This window comes from Ceratotherium simum, chromosome 21 (assembly GCF_057802395.1).
Source record: "Ceratotherium simum simum isolate JZ-2026a chromosome 21, ASM5780239v1, whole genome shotgun sequence".
NCBI lineage: Eukaryota > Metazoa > Chordata > Mammalia > Perissodactyla > Rhinocerotidae > Ceratotherium > Ceratotherium simum.
The window spans coordinates 16,210,834-16,228,404 of NC_141920.1; the positions used below are offsets into that span (position 1 = coordinate 16,210,834).

At 38.2% G+C, this 17,571-nt stretch overlaps 1 protein-coding gene across 1 annotated transcript in view; it reads right to left on the reverse strand.

Moving 5' to 3' along the window:
* Window positions 1-17,571, reverse strand: part of STK4 (serine/threonine kinase 4) — an 89,320-nt gene that overhangs the window by 50,450 nt on the left and 21,299 nt on the right. Inside the window, exons 6-9 of the mRNA XM_004430360.3 lie at window positions 15,642-15,809; window positions 13,891-14,028; window positions 10,830-10,958; window positions 10,006-10,192 (exon numbers count right to left, since the gene is read on the reverse strand). Coding sequence (XP_004430417.1) covers window positions 10,006-10,192; window positions 10,830-10,958; window positions 13,891-14,028; window positions 15,642-15,809 — 622 coding nt within the window. The remainder of the gene's footprint in view (window positions 1-10,005; window positions 10,193-10,829; window positions 10,959-13,890; window positions 14,029-15,641; window positions 15,810-17,571) is intronic.

A 17,571-nucleotide genomic window follows, 5' to 3' on the forward strand; every position in this document is an offset into this window, starting at 1 on the left:
TAGAAATTTATGAATGAAGTGCAAGTTTTAAATAAAAATCATCCACTTACTCTCTTTAGGTCACTGAGTCTAATTTGAAAGGTTTGAGTCAGTGGAAACAATCTTTCAATTCAGTGGTCCAAGTTCTGCCCCCTTGGCCTATTACACCTGGAGATGAGGAGGGGGAACCGGCTGCTATGTATCTCTCGAAAATGCAGTAAAGACAAGAACTATGACGTCATAGCCAGAGTCTTGGGAAGGAGAACCGTTGCATGTCAAATCTTTAGTAGATGGGGTACACGTTATTTTAAGTGGCCATCCTTTGGCCTGTCATTTCCTATTTGAGACAAAAGCATTTAACTGCTAAACTACAAATTTGTACAACTCAAACTATCTCAGTTGCTCCAAGATTTTTTTGATTATCTCTGCCTCTGAAAAAAAATCTTTCTTTTTTTTGCTTTCAAATATACTTTATATTTGACATGTTATTTAAATATAATAACACACTTTATTTACAAAAATATTTTCAGTACGTTTTTGAAAGTGTGGATTCTTTCTATATTTCTAGTATAGAACTAGAAGGTCTCATCTTAGCTCCTGAATGTTAATGCCCTATTTAAAAATGATCTAATAAAACATAAGAGAAATTCTCTTCCTTTAAAAAAAGATGTTTGCTTGAGAATGGAAAGATGAAACCATTTTTCTGCATATTAAGACACACCAAAAAACACCCACATACAATTTGATATAAAACACACAGAAGACAATATGTACAAAATTTCATTATTTTCACAGCACTACTAATGGTATTCAATGGCAATATATTATTTTGAATGACATATATTAATAATAATTAACATTTTCCTAAACCCCTGTGATATGCTTGATTTTCTGAAGCACATATTACTATCAATATTAATGACAGAAATAATACCTGAATCAGTAAAAACTGGCAACCTCAAGATGCCATTTTATTAGGAAACTCTTAAACTCTTTTAATTTATGAACTATCCCAAATTAGACTCTTGAGGCTTATTTCTAAAAACCATGTTCATGAATAGGAAGAATTAACATAGAGATGGCAATTCTGCCTAATTAATCTATGTATTCAATGCAATTCAGTAAAAATCCCAGTGGCATTTTACAAAATTTGATACACTGATGCTAAAATTTATAAGAAAGAATAATGATAGAAGTTTCAAATAGTAATCTGCGCTGAAAGAAAAATAAGAAGGGGAAGAGGAATTTATTTTAGATAGATGGTCAAGGAAGGCCTGAGAAGATAACATGACCAACGACCTGAATGAAGGGAGAAAGCAAGTCTTTCAGACAGAAAAAATACAGTTAGATGACTATAGCTTATATTGTAAGCAAAAACAAATTCCTGATATAGTAAAGAAAGTCCTAAACGTGAAAAGTAAAACTTCACAACTTTTAGAAAAAAAAATATAGACTATTTTTAAGACATCTGGGTAGCAAAGAATTTCTTAAAGAAGACACAAAAAGCATGCTGTATAAGAAATTCAGACAAACGTGACCATGAAATGAAAGTTGCTCTCTAAGAGATGACCCTGCAGAATTAAAAGCACACATCACAAGCTGGGAGAAAATATTTACAATGCACAAAACTGACAAAAAATTACTATCCAACATATAAAGAACTACTGCAAATCAGTAACAAAAAGACAAAGAAAAAAAGGAAAAAGGGCAAAAGCTATTCCCAAAGAAAGAATTAGGATTCTGTATAGTCAACATGGAAATAAATTAGATGAAAACTAAAGAGGCTACACAACAAAAGCTATAAATTTTCATTATTAATATTTATTTTGATACATAAAATAACTTTCCCCAAGTCAGTTCTGCACAAGAATTTTAAGTTTTATTTTTAAAACTTATTACTTGATTACAGCCATTTTAGCTGACGACAGTTTCAAAACTATATATATGCATGGCACCATGCTGCAGAAAGAGAATACCAATTCTGGTTAAGGTCTACTAAGAAATCTGGGAAGAGAGAGGAGATGTTTAAACTATTCTGAGACATTCTGGCTGACTTCAATCTTATTTGAACTTTGCCAAGTATGAGGTATCCAATCTCCTACCTAAATAAAATAAAGACACTGTCCTAGTGTTGCTGTGGTTACTTAAAATAGATTTTAAAATAAATAAATAATGGTCTTGATCTAGAATAAAGCCTACCATAGAAAGGGGGTTTGTGAACACAAATGGGGACAAAATTTTAACTCATAACCTATTACAGAGCTCCCTCTGCTGGCCCAGAGAAAGTACAATAATCCTAACACTGACAGAGAGAACCTCTGTCGTCACTTCAGAAACGTGCCCTTCAGTTCCTGGGGGCAAAGAAAGTTCTTCTATAGCCCTTACCGAAAAAAAAAAAACCACTTATGTAGACAAACAGCCTTCCAAAATCTCCAAACTGATATTTTATCCAGACACGGGTTTTCGAAGTAGTGTGGGCCAGGGTTTACCTCTACGGTTCTTACAGGTGTTCTCAAGGTCTCTTACAGAGCAATCAAACCTCACCCCACTCTAATCCCCTCCCTCCACTGCAATCTGATTCCTTACTGTAGATTCAGACATGCACAACCAAAACATACTCCCTTAGATGTAACATTATCATCAGCCTATCAACAGAGGCAGGCCCCCTTTGAAAACCATCCGCCCTTTGCATCTGGAAATCCCGGGGAAACATGTAGAGTAGCTAGTTATTCGAACAACCAGCAAGGAGAGGTATATTATTGCCAACATATGACCTGTAACATGAGCCTTAGTCCTGTCCTCAACACTTAGTCCTGTGTCAGTCACTTAATAAAGGGGCTCTGCTCAGGAGCAGTATAAAATAATGGCTAAGAGCATGAGCGTTGAAATCAAACATATCCAGCATCATGTCTTGGCTCTTCTACTACTCACTACGTAATTGTGATCAAATTACTTAATCTCTTTGCAATTCAGTTTCTGCCACTGTACAATGGTGTGTGGCTATATTTACCACACAGCATGGTTGTAATGATTAAAATATGTGAAATGCTTATAAAGGATTAAGCACAGTGCCTGATATATATTAAGTGCCTAATCATTAATGATGATTATTAAGTTGTAATATCTCTCCTCCTGAGTATAATAAATAATTTATATATAATAAATAATCATTTCCAAAAAAAACATATTTCTGAAATCTCATCAGAAGCCAGCACCAGTCTTACCATGAATTTTGGTAAGTTTTATTTTATGGATCTAATGCTCATTAATCTAAGGGTAGACTTCCAAAACAAATCAGAAATTCAGGAGAATGGAAAGAACACAGACTCTGGAGTTTTGATTCCCAGCTCCACTACCACTTCCTAGCCATGTGATTATCAGCAAATAACAACTTTTCTGGGGGCCAACCCAGTGGCGTAGTGGTTAAGTGCACGCGCTCCGCTGCTGGTGGCCCGGGTTCAGATCCCAGGTGTGCACTAATGTACCACTTGTCAGGCCATGCTCTGATGGTGTCCCATATAAAGTGGAGGAAGATGGGCACAGATGTTAGCCCAGGGCCAGTCCTCCTCAGCAAAAAGAGGAGGATTGGCACAGATGTTAGCTCAGGGCTGATCTTCCTCACAAAAAAACAAAAAAACTTCTCTGAACCTGTTCCCTTATATAGAAAATATAAAAATATCATTATCAAGATGATTGAATGAGCTGAAGTGCTAAAGGCCTCCCATCCTGCTCCAAACACATAGAAATTCAAGACTTAAAAACAAAACAAAATCATTGTAGTGCTCAAAACCAGGACAGGAAAGTCTGCAGATGGCAGAAGCAAGAAAGGAACCCACAGCACTGAGCTAAGTGACCCATTGGGAAAACCAAACCATAGAGACTAGTTTTAAGGCTGATGTGGGAACAGGAATCAGGATAAAGACAGGAGTTAAGACACATCTATAAAGGGGGAGCTAGAACTCAATTCCCAGCACAAAGACAGGAGCCAGGACTCTTCCCAAGCTCAAGGAAGGACATGGCTTAGGAATGGCTTCTGCCCATGTAAGGGATGGAAAGAGTTAATTTCTAGAAATATAATTCCCTTGGCTATACCACAAGCATACCTTAGAAATGAGAAATAATCTCAAGACTGCTTTGGAGAGGAATGCCCCTTAGGGCCCCAGAAGGATACCTATACAACCCAAGGAACACAAGAGACCACCAAAGATGACACTTTCCACTGAAGATAAGCTCACAAACAAAAAATACAAAACATAAGAAAAAACCTAACAGCAAGAGAGATAGCAGACACAATAAATAGCAGAAATTAGAGCCAAGGAACTCAAGATAATAGATTGATCTAAAAGATACCTTAAAACAAAGATATTTATAATGTTCAAAGAGATAAAGGACTAAAACCTGTAAGATAAGAACAGGATATTAGAGAAAGAGAAAAAGTATATTTAAAAATAACTAATTAAAACTTCTAGGAAGAAAAAAATTTAGCCACTGAAATAAACTCTGGGTCAAACAGTTGATTAGACATGAAAAAAGAACAACAGAATTAGAAGATAAATCTAGGGAAAACATGCAGAAAGTGGCACAGAGAGATTCAAAAGATGGAAAATATAAAGGAGAAATGGATATAAAGGGAAGAAACTAAGGATCCCAATAGCTGCTACTAATCCTTGTGGAATGTAAACTGCTACAAACCTTTTGGAGGACAATACAGCAACACATACACATTAAATTATTCAAATACTTCTGGAAATTTTTCCTAGGAAATACTAAAAAGAAGGAACATTTTATATATAAGATATTCCCTGCAGAGTTATTTACAATAGTGAAAAATTAGAAACAACCAAAATGCCCAGCAATGGGTAAATGATTAAAAAACACTGTTAAGTGTGATAAATATAAAAAGGACTATGCAGCAACATGAAAAGTACATATAACTATCACATGGAAAAGAATCAGAAAACAGAATATCTAGGCAAATTATTACCATATAGGAACTGTACAGGCATATAGTCAAGAACAGGAGTTCTTTGTTCAAGCAAGAGGATGAACTACTTCCTTTTTAACTGCATCAATATTGCTATAATACTGCTCCTATAATTTTTAATACAGTAAATGAGAATAGAGGCAAATGAAATATGTAACTTTTCTAAGACAAGGAACACATTTTTCTAAATCTGTAAAATACAGTCAATTGTCAAAAAGTGTATTAAAAAGTTCAGAAAAGTTTCTGACCTAGATGCCCTAAACATAAATTATGAATGCAAGAGTCTTCCCATTTTCATGTTAAAGTTTCTTTAAAATTAGAAACTAAAATCAGATTCTACGAAACTAATGCAAACAATATAATAGTACGTATGTCTTTTCTTGTTAAGTTTATAAAGGGTAACAGTTATAATTTTAATTTTCAAGGATTAAACATTTCATAGAAGTTCAAAGAAGGCACCAGATGAAAGCCTATTTATTTTCACAAATTTAAACTGGTAGAAACTTCAGTTCTATATTAGTCATGAGTTATGTAATTTTTACAAATGTGTGGAGTATTAGAGCTGTAAGAGACAAGGAAAATAAATAAGCTTAATAATTCTTTAATTTTACTGATTAGGGCACTGAAGCCCATAAAAGGAAAGAGAATTATCCAACACAACACAGATACACTCTGAGCCAGGCTTAGTCAGCAAGTCTCCTTTAAATGTTTAAAAATCAGTTCTGAAGAAATGATAAGATGTCTGAGATTTGCTTTAAATTAGTTTAGTCCGTTATTTTCTTTTTTTGGGAGGTTCGCTGAAATATGATGGGCAGTGAGTTAATCACTTTTGAAACTGGACGATAAGTCCGTTGGGTCATGATATTATTCTGTGTAATTGTGTATATGTTTTAATTTTCCATAATGAAAAGTTTAAATAACTCCTAAAACAATAAGGGGTAAAGATCTCAAAATAAGTGGCAAATCTGTCAAATTTGTGACCCAAAAATTGAATTGCGAGACCTGCAGCAGATTGTGAACAGAGTTTATTTAATGTCACTCGGCTGTGACGGCTGAGGTTTTTAAATGGTTTTCATCATGACTGTAATAAAAGATGCCTGTTTTTCATTAGACATGCTAAAACTGTCCAAGCTCAGAAACTGAACAAACAACCCATTGAATTAATTCGCACTTGAAATATGAAAATTACATTCGGAACAAAATTAATTCTTTAAATAAAAAAGGCAGGTTTTCCACAACACATGCATGCACAACACATGGTAACAGGTCAACCTAGTTATATTACACGGCAATTATAATCATCTGCATAATTAAAGCCCTTAAAATAAGCAGAAAATACAGCACTCAGAGTCAATGAAAAGAACTAGAGGTCAGCAGCTCACTACTTCCTAACAAATCACACCCGCTACTTAGAAAGAAAGAAAAACTAAATTTCGTACATAGCATTCACTTGATAATTTATGTAACACCACACAATATATCTAGGGTGCTTCGATCCCAAGTTTAGGAGATGAAACATACCATAAGAACACTGAATGAAATAAGCATTTAAAGAGACTAGCAGGGAGTTTTTATAAACTCTCTGCAAATATCCATTTTTTGTGTGTGTGTGAAGAAGATTAGCCCTGAGCTAACATCCATTGCCAATCCTCCTCTTTTTGCTAAGGAAGATTGGCCCTGGGCTAATATCTGTGCCCACCTTCTTCTACTTTATATGGGACGCCGCCACAGCATGGCTTGATAAGTGGTGCGTTGGTGCGCGCCCGAGATCCGAACCTGCAAACCCCGGGCTACCGAAGCGGGGCACATGCACTTAACCGCTATGCCACCGGGCCGGCCCCCAAATATCCATTTTTAAGGTCATAAAAAACAGTGACAGAGGGCCCGGCCCAGTGGTGTAGTGGTTAAGTTCATGCGCTCCGCTTCAGCGGCCCGGGGTTTGCAGGTTTGGATCCCAGGCACTGACCTAGGCACCACTTATCAAGCCATGCTGTGGCAGGCGTCCCACATAAGGTAGAGGAATGTGGGCACGGACGTTAACCCAGGGCCAATCCTCCTCAGCAAAAAAGAGGAGGACTGGCAATAGGTATTAGCTCAGGGATACTCTTCCTCACACACACACAAAAAAAAAACAGTGAGAGGAAGAAGGGAGAAATAAAAGGATTCTTAAGCTAATGCAGAGTTCAAAGTCCTAATTTACAGGACACATTATGACATCAACAGTATTTCTGGTGGGATCTTCTTTTTCTGATAATAACTAATAATTTGGAAAATAAAATTTAAAATATCTATAATCCTATTACCAATAACAATAGGTAATTTGTGTGTGTGTTTGTGAGGAAGATTAGCCCTGAGCTAACATCTGTTGCCAATCCTCCTCTTTTTGCTGAGGAAGATTGGCCCTGGGCGAACATCTGTGCTCATCTTCCTCTCCTTTACATGGGACACCTGCCGCAGCGTGACTTGACAAGCGGTGCGCCAGTCTGTGCCCGGGATATGAACCTGCGAAGCGGGCCACCGAAGCGGAGCACACATACTTAACCGTTATGCCACCAGGCCAGCCCCCCACTAATAACTACTTTTAACATTTGATTTATGTCCCTCCAGACTTTTGTTTATTTCCATCTTTTTTCTTTGCACATGTTAACATATTTTTTGACTTTTGTAAAACTGGAATCATGCTATAACTCTGATTCCTTCTTTTTTCACTCAGTAACATATCATAAGCATTTCCCCAACTCACTAAGTATTTCTCAAAAACAGGATTTCCAATGTTTTTGTATAGTACAGTATTCCATCCTATAGATGTATCATGATTTATCTGACCAGTCATCTGCTATTAAACACTTAAGTTAATCAAGTTTTTTTTTTAACAATTACACACATTTGGAAAAATTCTTGAATATAGTTTGTTGATATCTTCAATTATTTTCTCGGACCAGATTCCTAGAAGTGGAATTTACTGGGTCAAAAGTTTGAACTTTTTAAACTCTTGATACACACTACATTCCAGAAAAGTTACACCAATTACATCCATCAATAGTATTACTACTCTGTTACCAGCTCTATAATTCTGACCAGAAGAAACTCTTGATACACACTACATTCCAGAAAAGTTACACCAATTTACACATCCATCAATAGTATTACTACTCTGTCACCAGCTCTATAATTCTGACCATAAGCCAAACACAGATGATGAGCCTTGGCCCCAAAACAGAAAAAGAAAAGAGAAAACTTTTTCCCTTCAAAAACAAAGGGCTGATTATAAATACATAGACCTGAAAGGTGCAAACTAGAGTGGACTGCCTGAGAACCACAGCCCTAGAACTTTCTGTCTGGCCACCACAAACCAGCTGCAGTTCCCCTGGACTCTTCCACCTTGCTCCTGGCCTCGTAGACTTTGTGTACACTGCTCCCTCTGCTGGAACATCTCCACCCACCCTACTCACCGCCAACCTTCCTGCCTTTTTCCTCCAGGAATTTTCTAGTAATCCCCAGTCTAAATTAAATGCTCTTCTATTCTGCTTCCACAACACCCTCGGATTACCTCTATTTTAGACCTCATTTCATACACCAAAGTGTAGGTGGTCTGTCCCCACACTAGACAATGAGTTCCTTCAGGGCAAGGGCTGTTTCTTCATTCCCCGCTGTATCCTCAGCATCTAGCAAAGTACCTGGGATACAGTAGGCACTGAAGAAAAATTTTTTAATTGAATTAATCAGAAAGCAGCGGGTCTAGAGCAGGGGTTAGAGAATTTTTTCTGTCTGTAAAGTATCAGACAGCAAACATTTCAGGCGTTGGGGGCCAAATGGCCTTAGTCACAACTACTCAACTCTGCCTTTGTAGGGCAAAAGCAGTCACAGACAATATGTAAATGAATGGACATGGCTACGTTCCAATAAAACTTTATTGCCAAAACCAGGTGGTAGGGCTGTGGACCATAGTTTGCCAATCCCTGGTCTAGAGGAAGGAACTTTACATGCTAAAAAAGGAAGGAAAAAAAAAAGGGAGATGAAAAGATCATAGAGACTTAATGCTTTAAACCTAAATAAAGTTCAGGCTAAACTGCACGTACACAACTTACTTATTATCATTTTGTACTCCCACATTCCCTTTCTCTGTGAGGTGGTCTATAATGCACACAGTAAGAGCAAGGGAAACAACTGGAGAGGAGAGGAGGCGGTGGCACTCTAAGATGGGAGCTGAGCACAGGTGTTAGGCCTCAATCAGAGGCAAAAAGGATCAATAGGATAAGAAAGGCAGCAGAGGTGGGTTTAAACTAGAAGGGATTTGATAGGACTTTTATTTATTTATTTTTGTGTGTGTGAGAAAGATCAGCCCTGAGCTAACATCCATGCTAATCCTCCTCTTTTAGCTGAGGAAGACCGGCTCTGAGCTAACATCTATTGCCAATCCTCCTCCTTTTTCCCCAAAGCCCCAGTAGATAGTTGCATGTCATAGTTGCACAGCCTTCTAGTTGCTGTATGTGGGACGCCGCCTCAGCATGGCCAGAGAAGCGGTGCGCACCCGGGATCCGAACCCGGGCCGCCAGCAGCAGAGCGCGCGCACTTAACCGCCAAGCCACGGGTCCGGGCCCTGATAGGACTTTTAAATTTGTAGTCATCCTTAATAGACTGACTGAGTAATGGTAATCCTGGGTTAGATACAGAGTATCATGAAAATAGACTGAAGATATATACAGTAAATGACTCAGAATTTCATTACATTTTGAATTATGCATCAAAACAATGTATGTGCTTGCCTCCACGGATCAAGGAAAAGAAGGAAAAAATGACACTCATTGAGAGAATGGCCATTCAGGTTTAAAAGTAAGTCCCTTCTCATTGCTGATGCTCTCTTGCCTCTGCCTCCACGCGCCAGCTTTCCCCTCCCCAAACCCCCGCCCTGCCACATTCCTCCTGTGGTTGTGGCAACAGAAGAGGCCCTCCAGACAGATCCTATGTGAACCCTGAGAACCTGTTTTCTCTGGAACGTGTCTGTCTGTCTGAGAAGTCAGCATATTTAACCAGAGCCTTACTTTTCATAGTCCCTTCCTCTTCCTCGTCCTCCGCATTGATCACCATGGTGCCCAGCTGTGACGGCAATGTGTCATCGTGCTCAATCATAGTATTGGCTCCATCACTCATGGTGCTGGCTACTCGGACAGTGCCCATCTCATCACCTGCTGCTCGAACCATCGTGCCAGAATCCATTTCATCCTCCTCCTGTACAAGGACAAAATCTCAAATTGGAGCTAATTTGATCAAAAGATTTTAAGTTTTCTGAATTACCATTACTCATTTTGGTGCAAATATTTCTGGATTTCACACTTATTCAGGTTCTAAACCTACTTTGTAGAACTGAGAGAGAGCACTCTTATTTAACCAAAGAAGATCATAAATTTACCTATGTGAGAGCAGCATATTCCCCTCCCCTTCTCGCCTTAACAGAGTTTTCAACACAGATGTAAGCAACCGAGCTGAGCACCCGTGGAATCTCAGGGTTGTGAGGGAGTCTATAAGTGTAAAATCTACATATTCAGTATGGATCCTAGATTCCCCAAAAGAGCACAGAAAAACCAAGTCTCAGACCTGAGCATTCTCTTTTCCTGAATAAAAAGTTAAACTGAATAAACAATACGGAGCCAAAGAATAAAATTTGAAAGTGTCTTAGGAAACACTGTGAAAAGAACACGCACAGATTCAGCAAGCCTCTGCAAGCCCTGGTCCAGGACAGGACATAATCATGTAAGAGTCTCCAGCTCCAGGCTGATCCAACATCTCCTACTCGTCTTACCTGACTGGGCAATCATGAAATAACAAGCACTAACACCTCAGGCCCACAGCAATGCCTGCCACTCACTGAGTTTTCTTCATCGTCCTGATCCACCTCCCGTTGCTGGGATTCCTGGCGTTTCAGTTTCACATCCATGGCTTCATTAATTAAGTCCCGCAGTATTGACACTCCTTTGGCACTCTTGACAAATGGGTGCTTCAACAACGTGGAAAACAACAGAGACAGTTTATATGGCACCAGTGCAAAACAGTGCCAGGCACACAGTAGGTACTTGATAACATGTGTTGAGTCAATCAATGAATCTAATCTTTCTCTTTATATTCAGGACAACAGCTAAACCACACTTATTTTACAACTCTGAGTAGATGCACGTTCAGGCTTTGCCGATCTTTTTCGGCCTGGCTGGAGTGTCTCCTCCCTTTCTCTCTGTCAAATCAAGACATTCACAACAGGGTCATACCACCCCCTAGAGGAAGTTTGTAAACGTGTTGGGAGCTTGTTACAATCTTTAGAGAACACAATGGCATAGAGGAGGGGAGGCAGGGACTTGAGCAATCCTGCAAAGCGTGGAAGAGTCCTGTACAATAACGAACAGTGGCACATGCTGTGCATCTTTCAAATGTCTCCGAGTATATATACACTTTAATAAATAATACCAAAAGTTTCTTTAAAGAGATAAGAAAAATTCCAGTAATTTGGGAGGTGAATTTGGAGAGAAGACTTACATGGAATAAAGATACTGTTTAGAAACCACTGAATAATTTACTCATCCTGTTTATACATTCTATTCAATGTACTATAGCATTTCCAACTACATATTCACGTAAAAAGGATTTTAGTGCAAAAGTGTAGTTATTGCAGAAATACTAAAACTGATCACAAATACGTAACAGATGTAGGCCCAAATATTATTCAATCAGCAAAGACACTTGAAACACAGGGATACTGCTAAATTTCATTTATAAAAATGACTTTAAAGTTTTTAATATTAATACCATCTGACATTTTTTTTTTTTTTTGAGGAAGATCAGCCCTGAGCTAACATCCATGCCAATCCTCCTCTTTTTGCCGAGGAAGACTGGCCCTGGGCTAACATCCGTGCCCATCTTCCTCCACTTTATACGGGACGCCGCCACAGCATGGCCTAAAGTGCGGTGTGTAGGTGCGCACCTGGGATGCGAACCTGGGCTGCCAGCAGTAGAGTGTGCACACTTAACCGCTACGCCACGGGGCCGGCCCCCCATCTGACATTTTTATTGTTTGTATTTATAGCACAATGATAAGAAATCTATGCTATGCAAGTTACAGATGGAAATTCTTTTGGGGGGGTGCCTGTTGTTTTCCAAACTTACTCTGATATCGTCCCCAGTGTCCTCTTTGCAATCCATTCTCTATACTCCACCATCTATCAAAGTATATGGTCTCCAAGGTCTTTGTAAGTAGAGATTGAAAGTATGCCTCAACATGTGGTAGGATCACAATACAAGAGATTTCTTCTCCATAAAACTTCAGCAGTACCCAAGCAGAAAAACAATTTGCCACTAAGAAATAAGACCTAGCTCATTTGCAAGAATATCATGTTTCCTTGTTCTCTCCACTTGGAAAGCCTATAAGTTCATTTCCCTTCTCTTATCATATACAAATAAGTCTGGTCTGTTGTTATGTAACATCAGTGGTATGCTGGTGTCCACCCATTCCTTTTCCTGTGTTTCCTGAATGGAATGGTTTGTTCTTCCTACTGCTCTTACATCTAAACTCGTTCATGATGCTAGTTACAGGTGTATAACTTCTTATGTCTGCAAGTGCAGTCAAGCTGGAGCATTTCTATACCAACACACATACTGTTTTATTATAAATTATTATCTTTAGGGGCCGGCCCCGTGGCGTAGTGGTTAAGTGCTCACGCTCCGCTGCGGGCGGCTCAGGTTCGGATCCCGGGCGTGCACCAACGCACCGCTTGTCAGGCGATGCTGCGGCGGCGTCCCATATAAAGTGGAGGAAGATGGGCACAGATGTTAGCCCAGGGCCAGTCTTCCTCAGCAAAAAGAGGAGGATTGGCATGGATGTTAGCTCAGGGCTGATCTTCCTCACAAAAATAAATAAATTAATTAATTAAATAAATAATTATCTTTACATTTCTCCATTATATCACAGATATTCTATTGATTCTTTTAAATTATGGGCATAAATGGATTTTATTGTCTATGAGTTTCATTCCAGAACAGTAATGAGAGTGTTAAAAATAGGTATATTGGTTATAAAAAGAGGGCATTGGGTCTGACATGGTTGAAAACCATTGACCTAGCCCAATAATAACAGCAGATATTTGTCAAATCCGTATGACACTATCTTCAACGTGAGTAAAGCATTGTTCAAAGCTACACATATTATATCACTTAATCTTCACAACATATGAGGCAGGTACTTTATCCATTTAATAGATAAGAAAACTAAGGGACCAGAAAGGTTAAGTTACTTGCCCAAGGTCCTAAAGCTAGTAAACAGGGAGCCAGGATTCAAACTTGGGCAGTCTGACTCCAGAATTGACGCACCTTACTGCCTGCCAAATCCCACCCAGCCTTCAAGGTCCAGGCACAGAGGTGACCTCCTCCAGTCCAAAGCGGCCTCCTCCCATCATGAGTACCTTCCACTAAGCTCAGTTCTTTGTCAAAATTGGGTGGACTTGATGGCACTCCTACCTTGGAGTCAGAAAGACCTAGGTTCTAATCTCAGCTGTGCTATTTACCAGCTGAGTGACTCTAAATGAGTTAATCTCTCTAAGCCTCCATTTTCTCACCCATAAAAGTGAAATAATACCCATCCCTCACAGGGTCCATGTGAAGATTAAGTGGCATAACATGTGCAAAGCACCCAGCACCCAGCAGCTTCTCACTAAATATCAATTCCCATTCTCTAATCCCATTGAACCCTGTATTTTCTTGTATTACTAACTTGTTCAATGATTTAACATTCTTTTCCATGTCTTTTCTGCTCATTTAGATTCAAACCTCCCTAGAGGAGGGAATGTCTTATACTTCTTTACTATCTCCATGTAGTTGGGGTAACAGCATCTTTGGTCAGCATGTGAATGGAACAGAGAGAGGCAGCATCTCAGGGTGACTCATACCTGTAGGAGTTGAGTGGCCGTGGCTCTCTGCTGAGGGCTCTTTACAAGACACTGCTTCACAAAATCCATGAAGTTATTTGACCACAGTTCTGGCCTTCGGAATGTGGGAGGAGGGTTTGTAGGAATCATGAAGATTGCCTAGTTAAAGAAAAAAGATTTGGTAAAATAAAAGTGATTCACGCTCCAATAAAAATATAACTAGAAATACATTTGAAGCTTGATAAAATGATTTTTCTCTTATCCACTCATAAGCCCATCCAAATTCCAACAAAACTCTAAGTATCTCAAAGTAGGAGGTATGACAATTAGAGAACCTGATACAGCTCGCTCTCTCTCCCCGTTGCCCCTCCCTGTCCTCTCCCTCTCCCTCTTTCATATGTGCTCTTGTCTCTGAACCTCACAATATCCATCAAGCTTTTTTGGGGTTTTCCTAACCATAGTACATTGCCCTTCAAAGTGAAAAGGCAAGCCCTAAGAGTGTCAATATCCTGAAGATAACCTCAGCCCCATTGTTATCAAATTTCCCTCCTCCCTAAAAGTTACCACCACCACTGGGTATAAGCAGTGACCGAGAGATCATAAACCCAGAAGTCCCCCAAATCACAAAGGATTCATTAACCTCCAACCAAAACCAATCTAACATACTACTTGGAAAAAGTTGGCTCATGACGTTGCAGTTAAATTCTACTGTTTCAAAAAAACAAAACTATTACTTGTCGAGCTTCCAATAAAAGAAGAGCCACAGTTTTTTAAAAAATAAAATTCTTTGCAATAGTAGCTTAAATTATATTCTTTAAATCTAAAAATATAACCAGTAAATCCTCCCACCCTTCCCTACTTCTGCTTTCCAAAAGTGAGGCGAGCTTATCTTTGGGCACATGAATACTTTTTAAAAAACTGTTAAGTCTTTTAATAGAAGAACTCATTCATCAGAGAAGAGGAGGAGCTAGGGTTGGAAGGTAGGGAGAGGACTACAGAGCCCCTGAGGAAGGCAGGGCTGAGGTCTTATAAGAGTGCTGTGATGAAGGGCTCTGGGGGTGGGTAAAGCCTGGAAACCCTTCAGGGTGTCACACTGAGCAAGTTTCAGTGGAAACTGAGTCTATAGGCCCTTAACACTCTAGAAGTAGATGGAGGTTGAAAAGTACAGAGCCTCTAGATGAAGAGAGTGTGGGTATCCACAAACCAGAACTTACCAATTCAAACACCTATAAGGGCCAGGCAGGAAAAAGGCAACAGATGAACCAGGCTGGGTGTTAGTGACATGAGTTCAAAAAATAGTTTGCTTTCCTCTTAATACTACTCAAAGAAAAACTAGAGAAAACACTGCAATAAGTGACAACTGATACTTGGTGAAGAGGGAATTGTGGAGACTGATAAAGTGGAAAGCCCATGCCCTGTGTAAAGGAGAGGACCCTCACTCAGCTCTAGTTAACGTTGTTATGTTAAAATGTGAGCACCTAAACTATTAAAAATATATATACTGCACAAGTCAAACTAACCATTTCTGTGGCCCTCCTGCCAGAGGGCTATCAATGCACAACCTCTGGAATGGAGAGGGGTAGATTTGAATTAATTAGTGCCTACAACTACAATTGGTGGAAGTATATCATTTGGAGGCTAGACTAACATTTATCAATTATACACAATTAATTCATTTGCTGTTTGGTACCTAACCAAGTAAGCCATTTAAGGAACTTTCTAATGATGACGAGTAACTAATCACCCCCCTGGTTTTCTATCCATTTCCTTACCCTCATTGGATGGATATCTGCATACGGGGGCTTCCCTTCAGCCATTTCTATGGCAGTTATTCCCAATGACCAGATGTCTGCCACACAGTTGTACCCAATTTCCTGAATCACTTCTGGAGCCATCCAAAATGGTGTTCCTATCACTGTATTTCGCTTGGCCATAGTATCCTACAATAGAAAGGGGAAATATCAATATTAAGCATTAAAATTACTGAGAAAAAGAAACTTTTCCAACAATAAGAAATACCTTGTCCTTGAAATACAAATAAAAACCACATTCAAGGCATGATCAAACAAGTCTCAAAAGAGATTCAAATAACCTAGAAACATAAAAGATTCTCAATCATTAAAATACAAACTAAAATAAGATTGACAAAGATTTATATAACTAGTGTTGATAATAGCAGAGAAAATCAGGAACTGAAATACAGTGTTACTGGATATAAATTGGTTCAACTTTTTAGTAGGCATTTTGCAATATTTATTAAACTTAAATGTCCATATCTTTTCATCCTATTTCTAGAAATTTACCCTATGTATAAATCTAAATTTTCTATTTCTAGAAATTTATCCTATGCATAAGTGCCCCAAGATACATGCACAAGTATTGTAGAAATATTTGTAATACAAGGGACGAAAAAAGAAGAAAACAGGAAATAACCGAAATGACCATCTAAAGGGGCTAAGATCAATACAATAAATATCCATACAACAAAATGCCACATTAAAAAAAAAAAGAAGATACATTTTTCCATCATGGAAAAAATGTACACAATATATTGTGAAGCAAAAAAATTAGGTTGCAAAATTATATACAATATAACCTTGTTTTTGTAAAAGAAGAATGATCATAATAATAAAACAACCAATAATAAAAATTATTTTATGCATAGCAAAAAAACAGCTCAAGTAATACATACCAAACTATTAACAATAGTTAAATCTAGAAGGTAGAATCCCTTAGGACTTTTACTGTCCATCCCTTATACTTCTGTAACACTTGGATGGTTTACATGTGCAATCAGAAGAAAAATTATATATATATTTCTCTATATATAGAAAAGATACATAAAAAGTCTTAGTTTGGGGCTTAAAGAATAATATATGGATATAATACACATGGGCAAATAACTACCTGCATACTTTCCCGAAATGGCATGGCCCTACTGAAAGAGAACCTTCCTAGATGTTCCTGTATTTTAGGAAGAGAAGGATTTTAAACAGAACTAAATATGCTATAGGACTTTCCGTCATCAACACCCATGTTCCTTCTGAATCGCCTGTGGCTTAAGCTGTGTTTTACCAGTCAGGAGCAAATGACAGGTAACATTTTTAAATCGATCCGACTTTGTCAGTTCTATGTCAAAAATTAACACAGGAAATAACTTACTGCTTAGTCATTTCCTTAGCTCGTAAACTTCAAATTTGTAGGGGTGTTTTCAAATGGTGGTAGTCAAAGTTGTTTTCGCAGGATTATTTCAATTAGAAATGGGTATTTGGATAGCTAGAAATTTTTTTAATTAAGAGCAATGAGTGGATACTAACCCAACGAGATCTGTATTACAAAGTTATATTAGTACAGTAGCATAGCAATGGAGAAATATTAAGTCCAGAAACAGACTATAGCATATATATATATTTATCCTACCCCATACTTTCACCAAAATAAATTCAAATAGGTTTAAAATTGCAAGATAAAGAACAAAACCCAAAAAGTACTAAAAGAAAGTATATATGTACAGTTGTATAATGTTGAAGCAGGAAAAGACTTCTAAATCATGATATCAAAGGTAGAAACCATAAGATAAAAGATAGATGGATTTCTCCATAAAAAATTTGGAAACTTCTATATTTAAAAAAATAATAGTAATCAAAATAAAAAGACAACTAGCAAACTGGGAAAAGATGTTTCAACATATATGACAAAGGA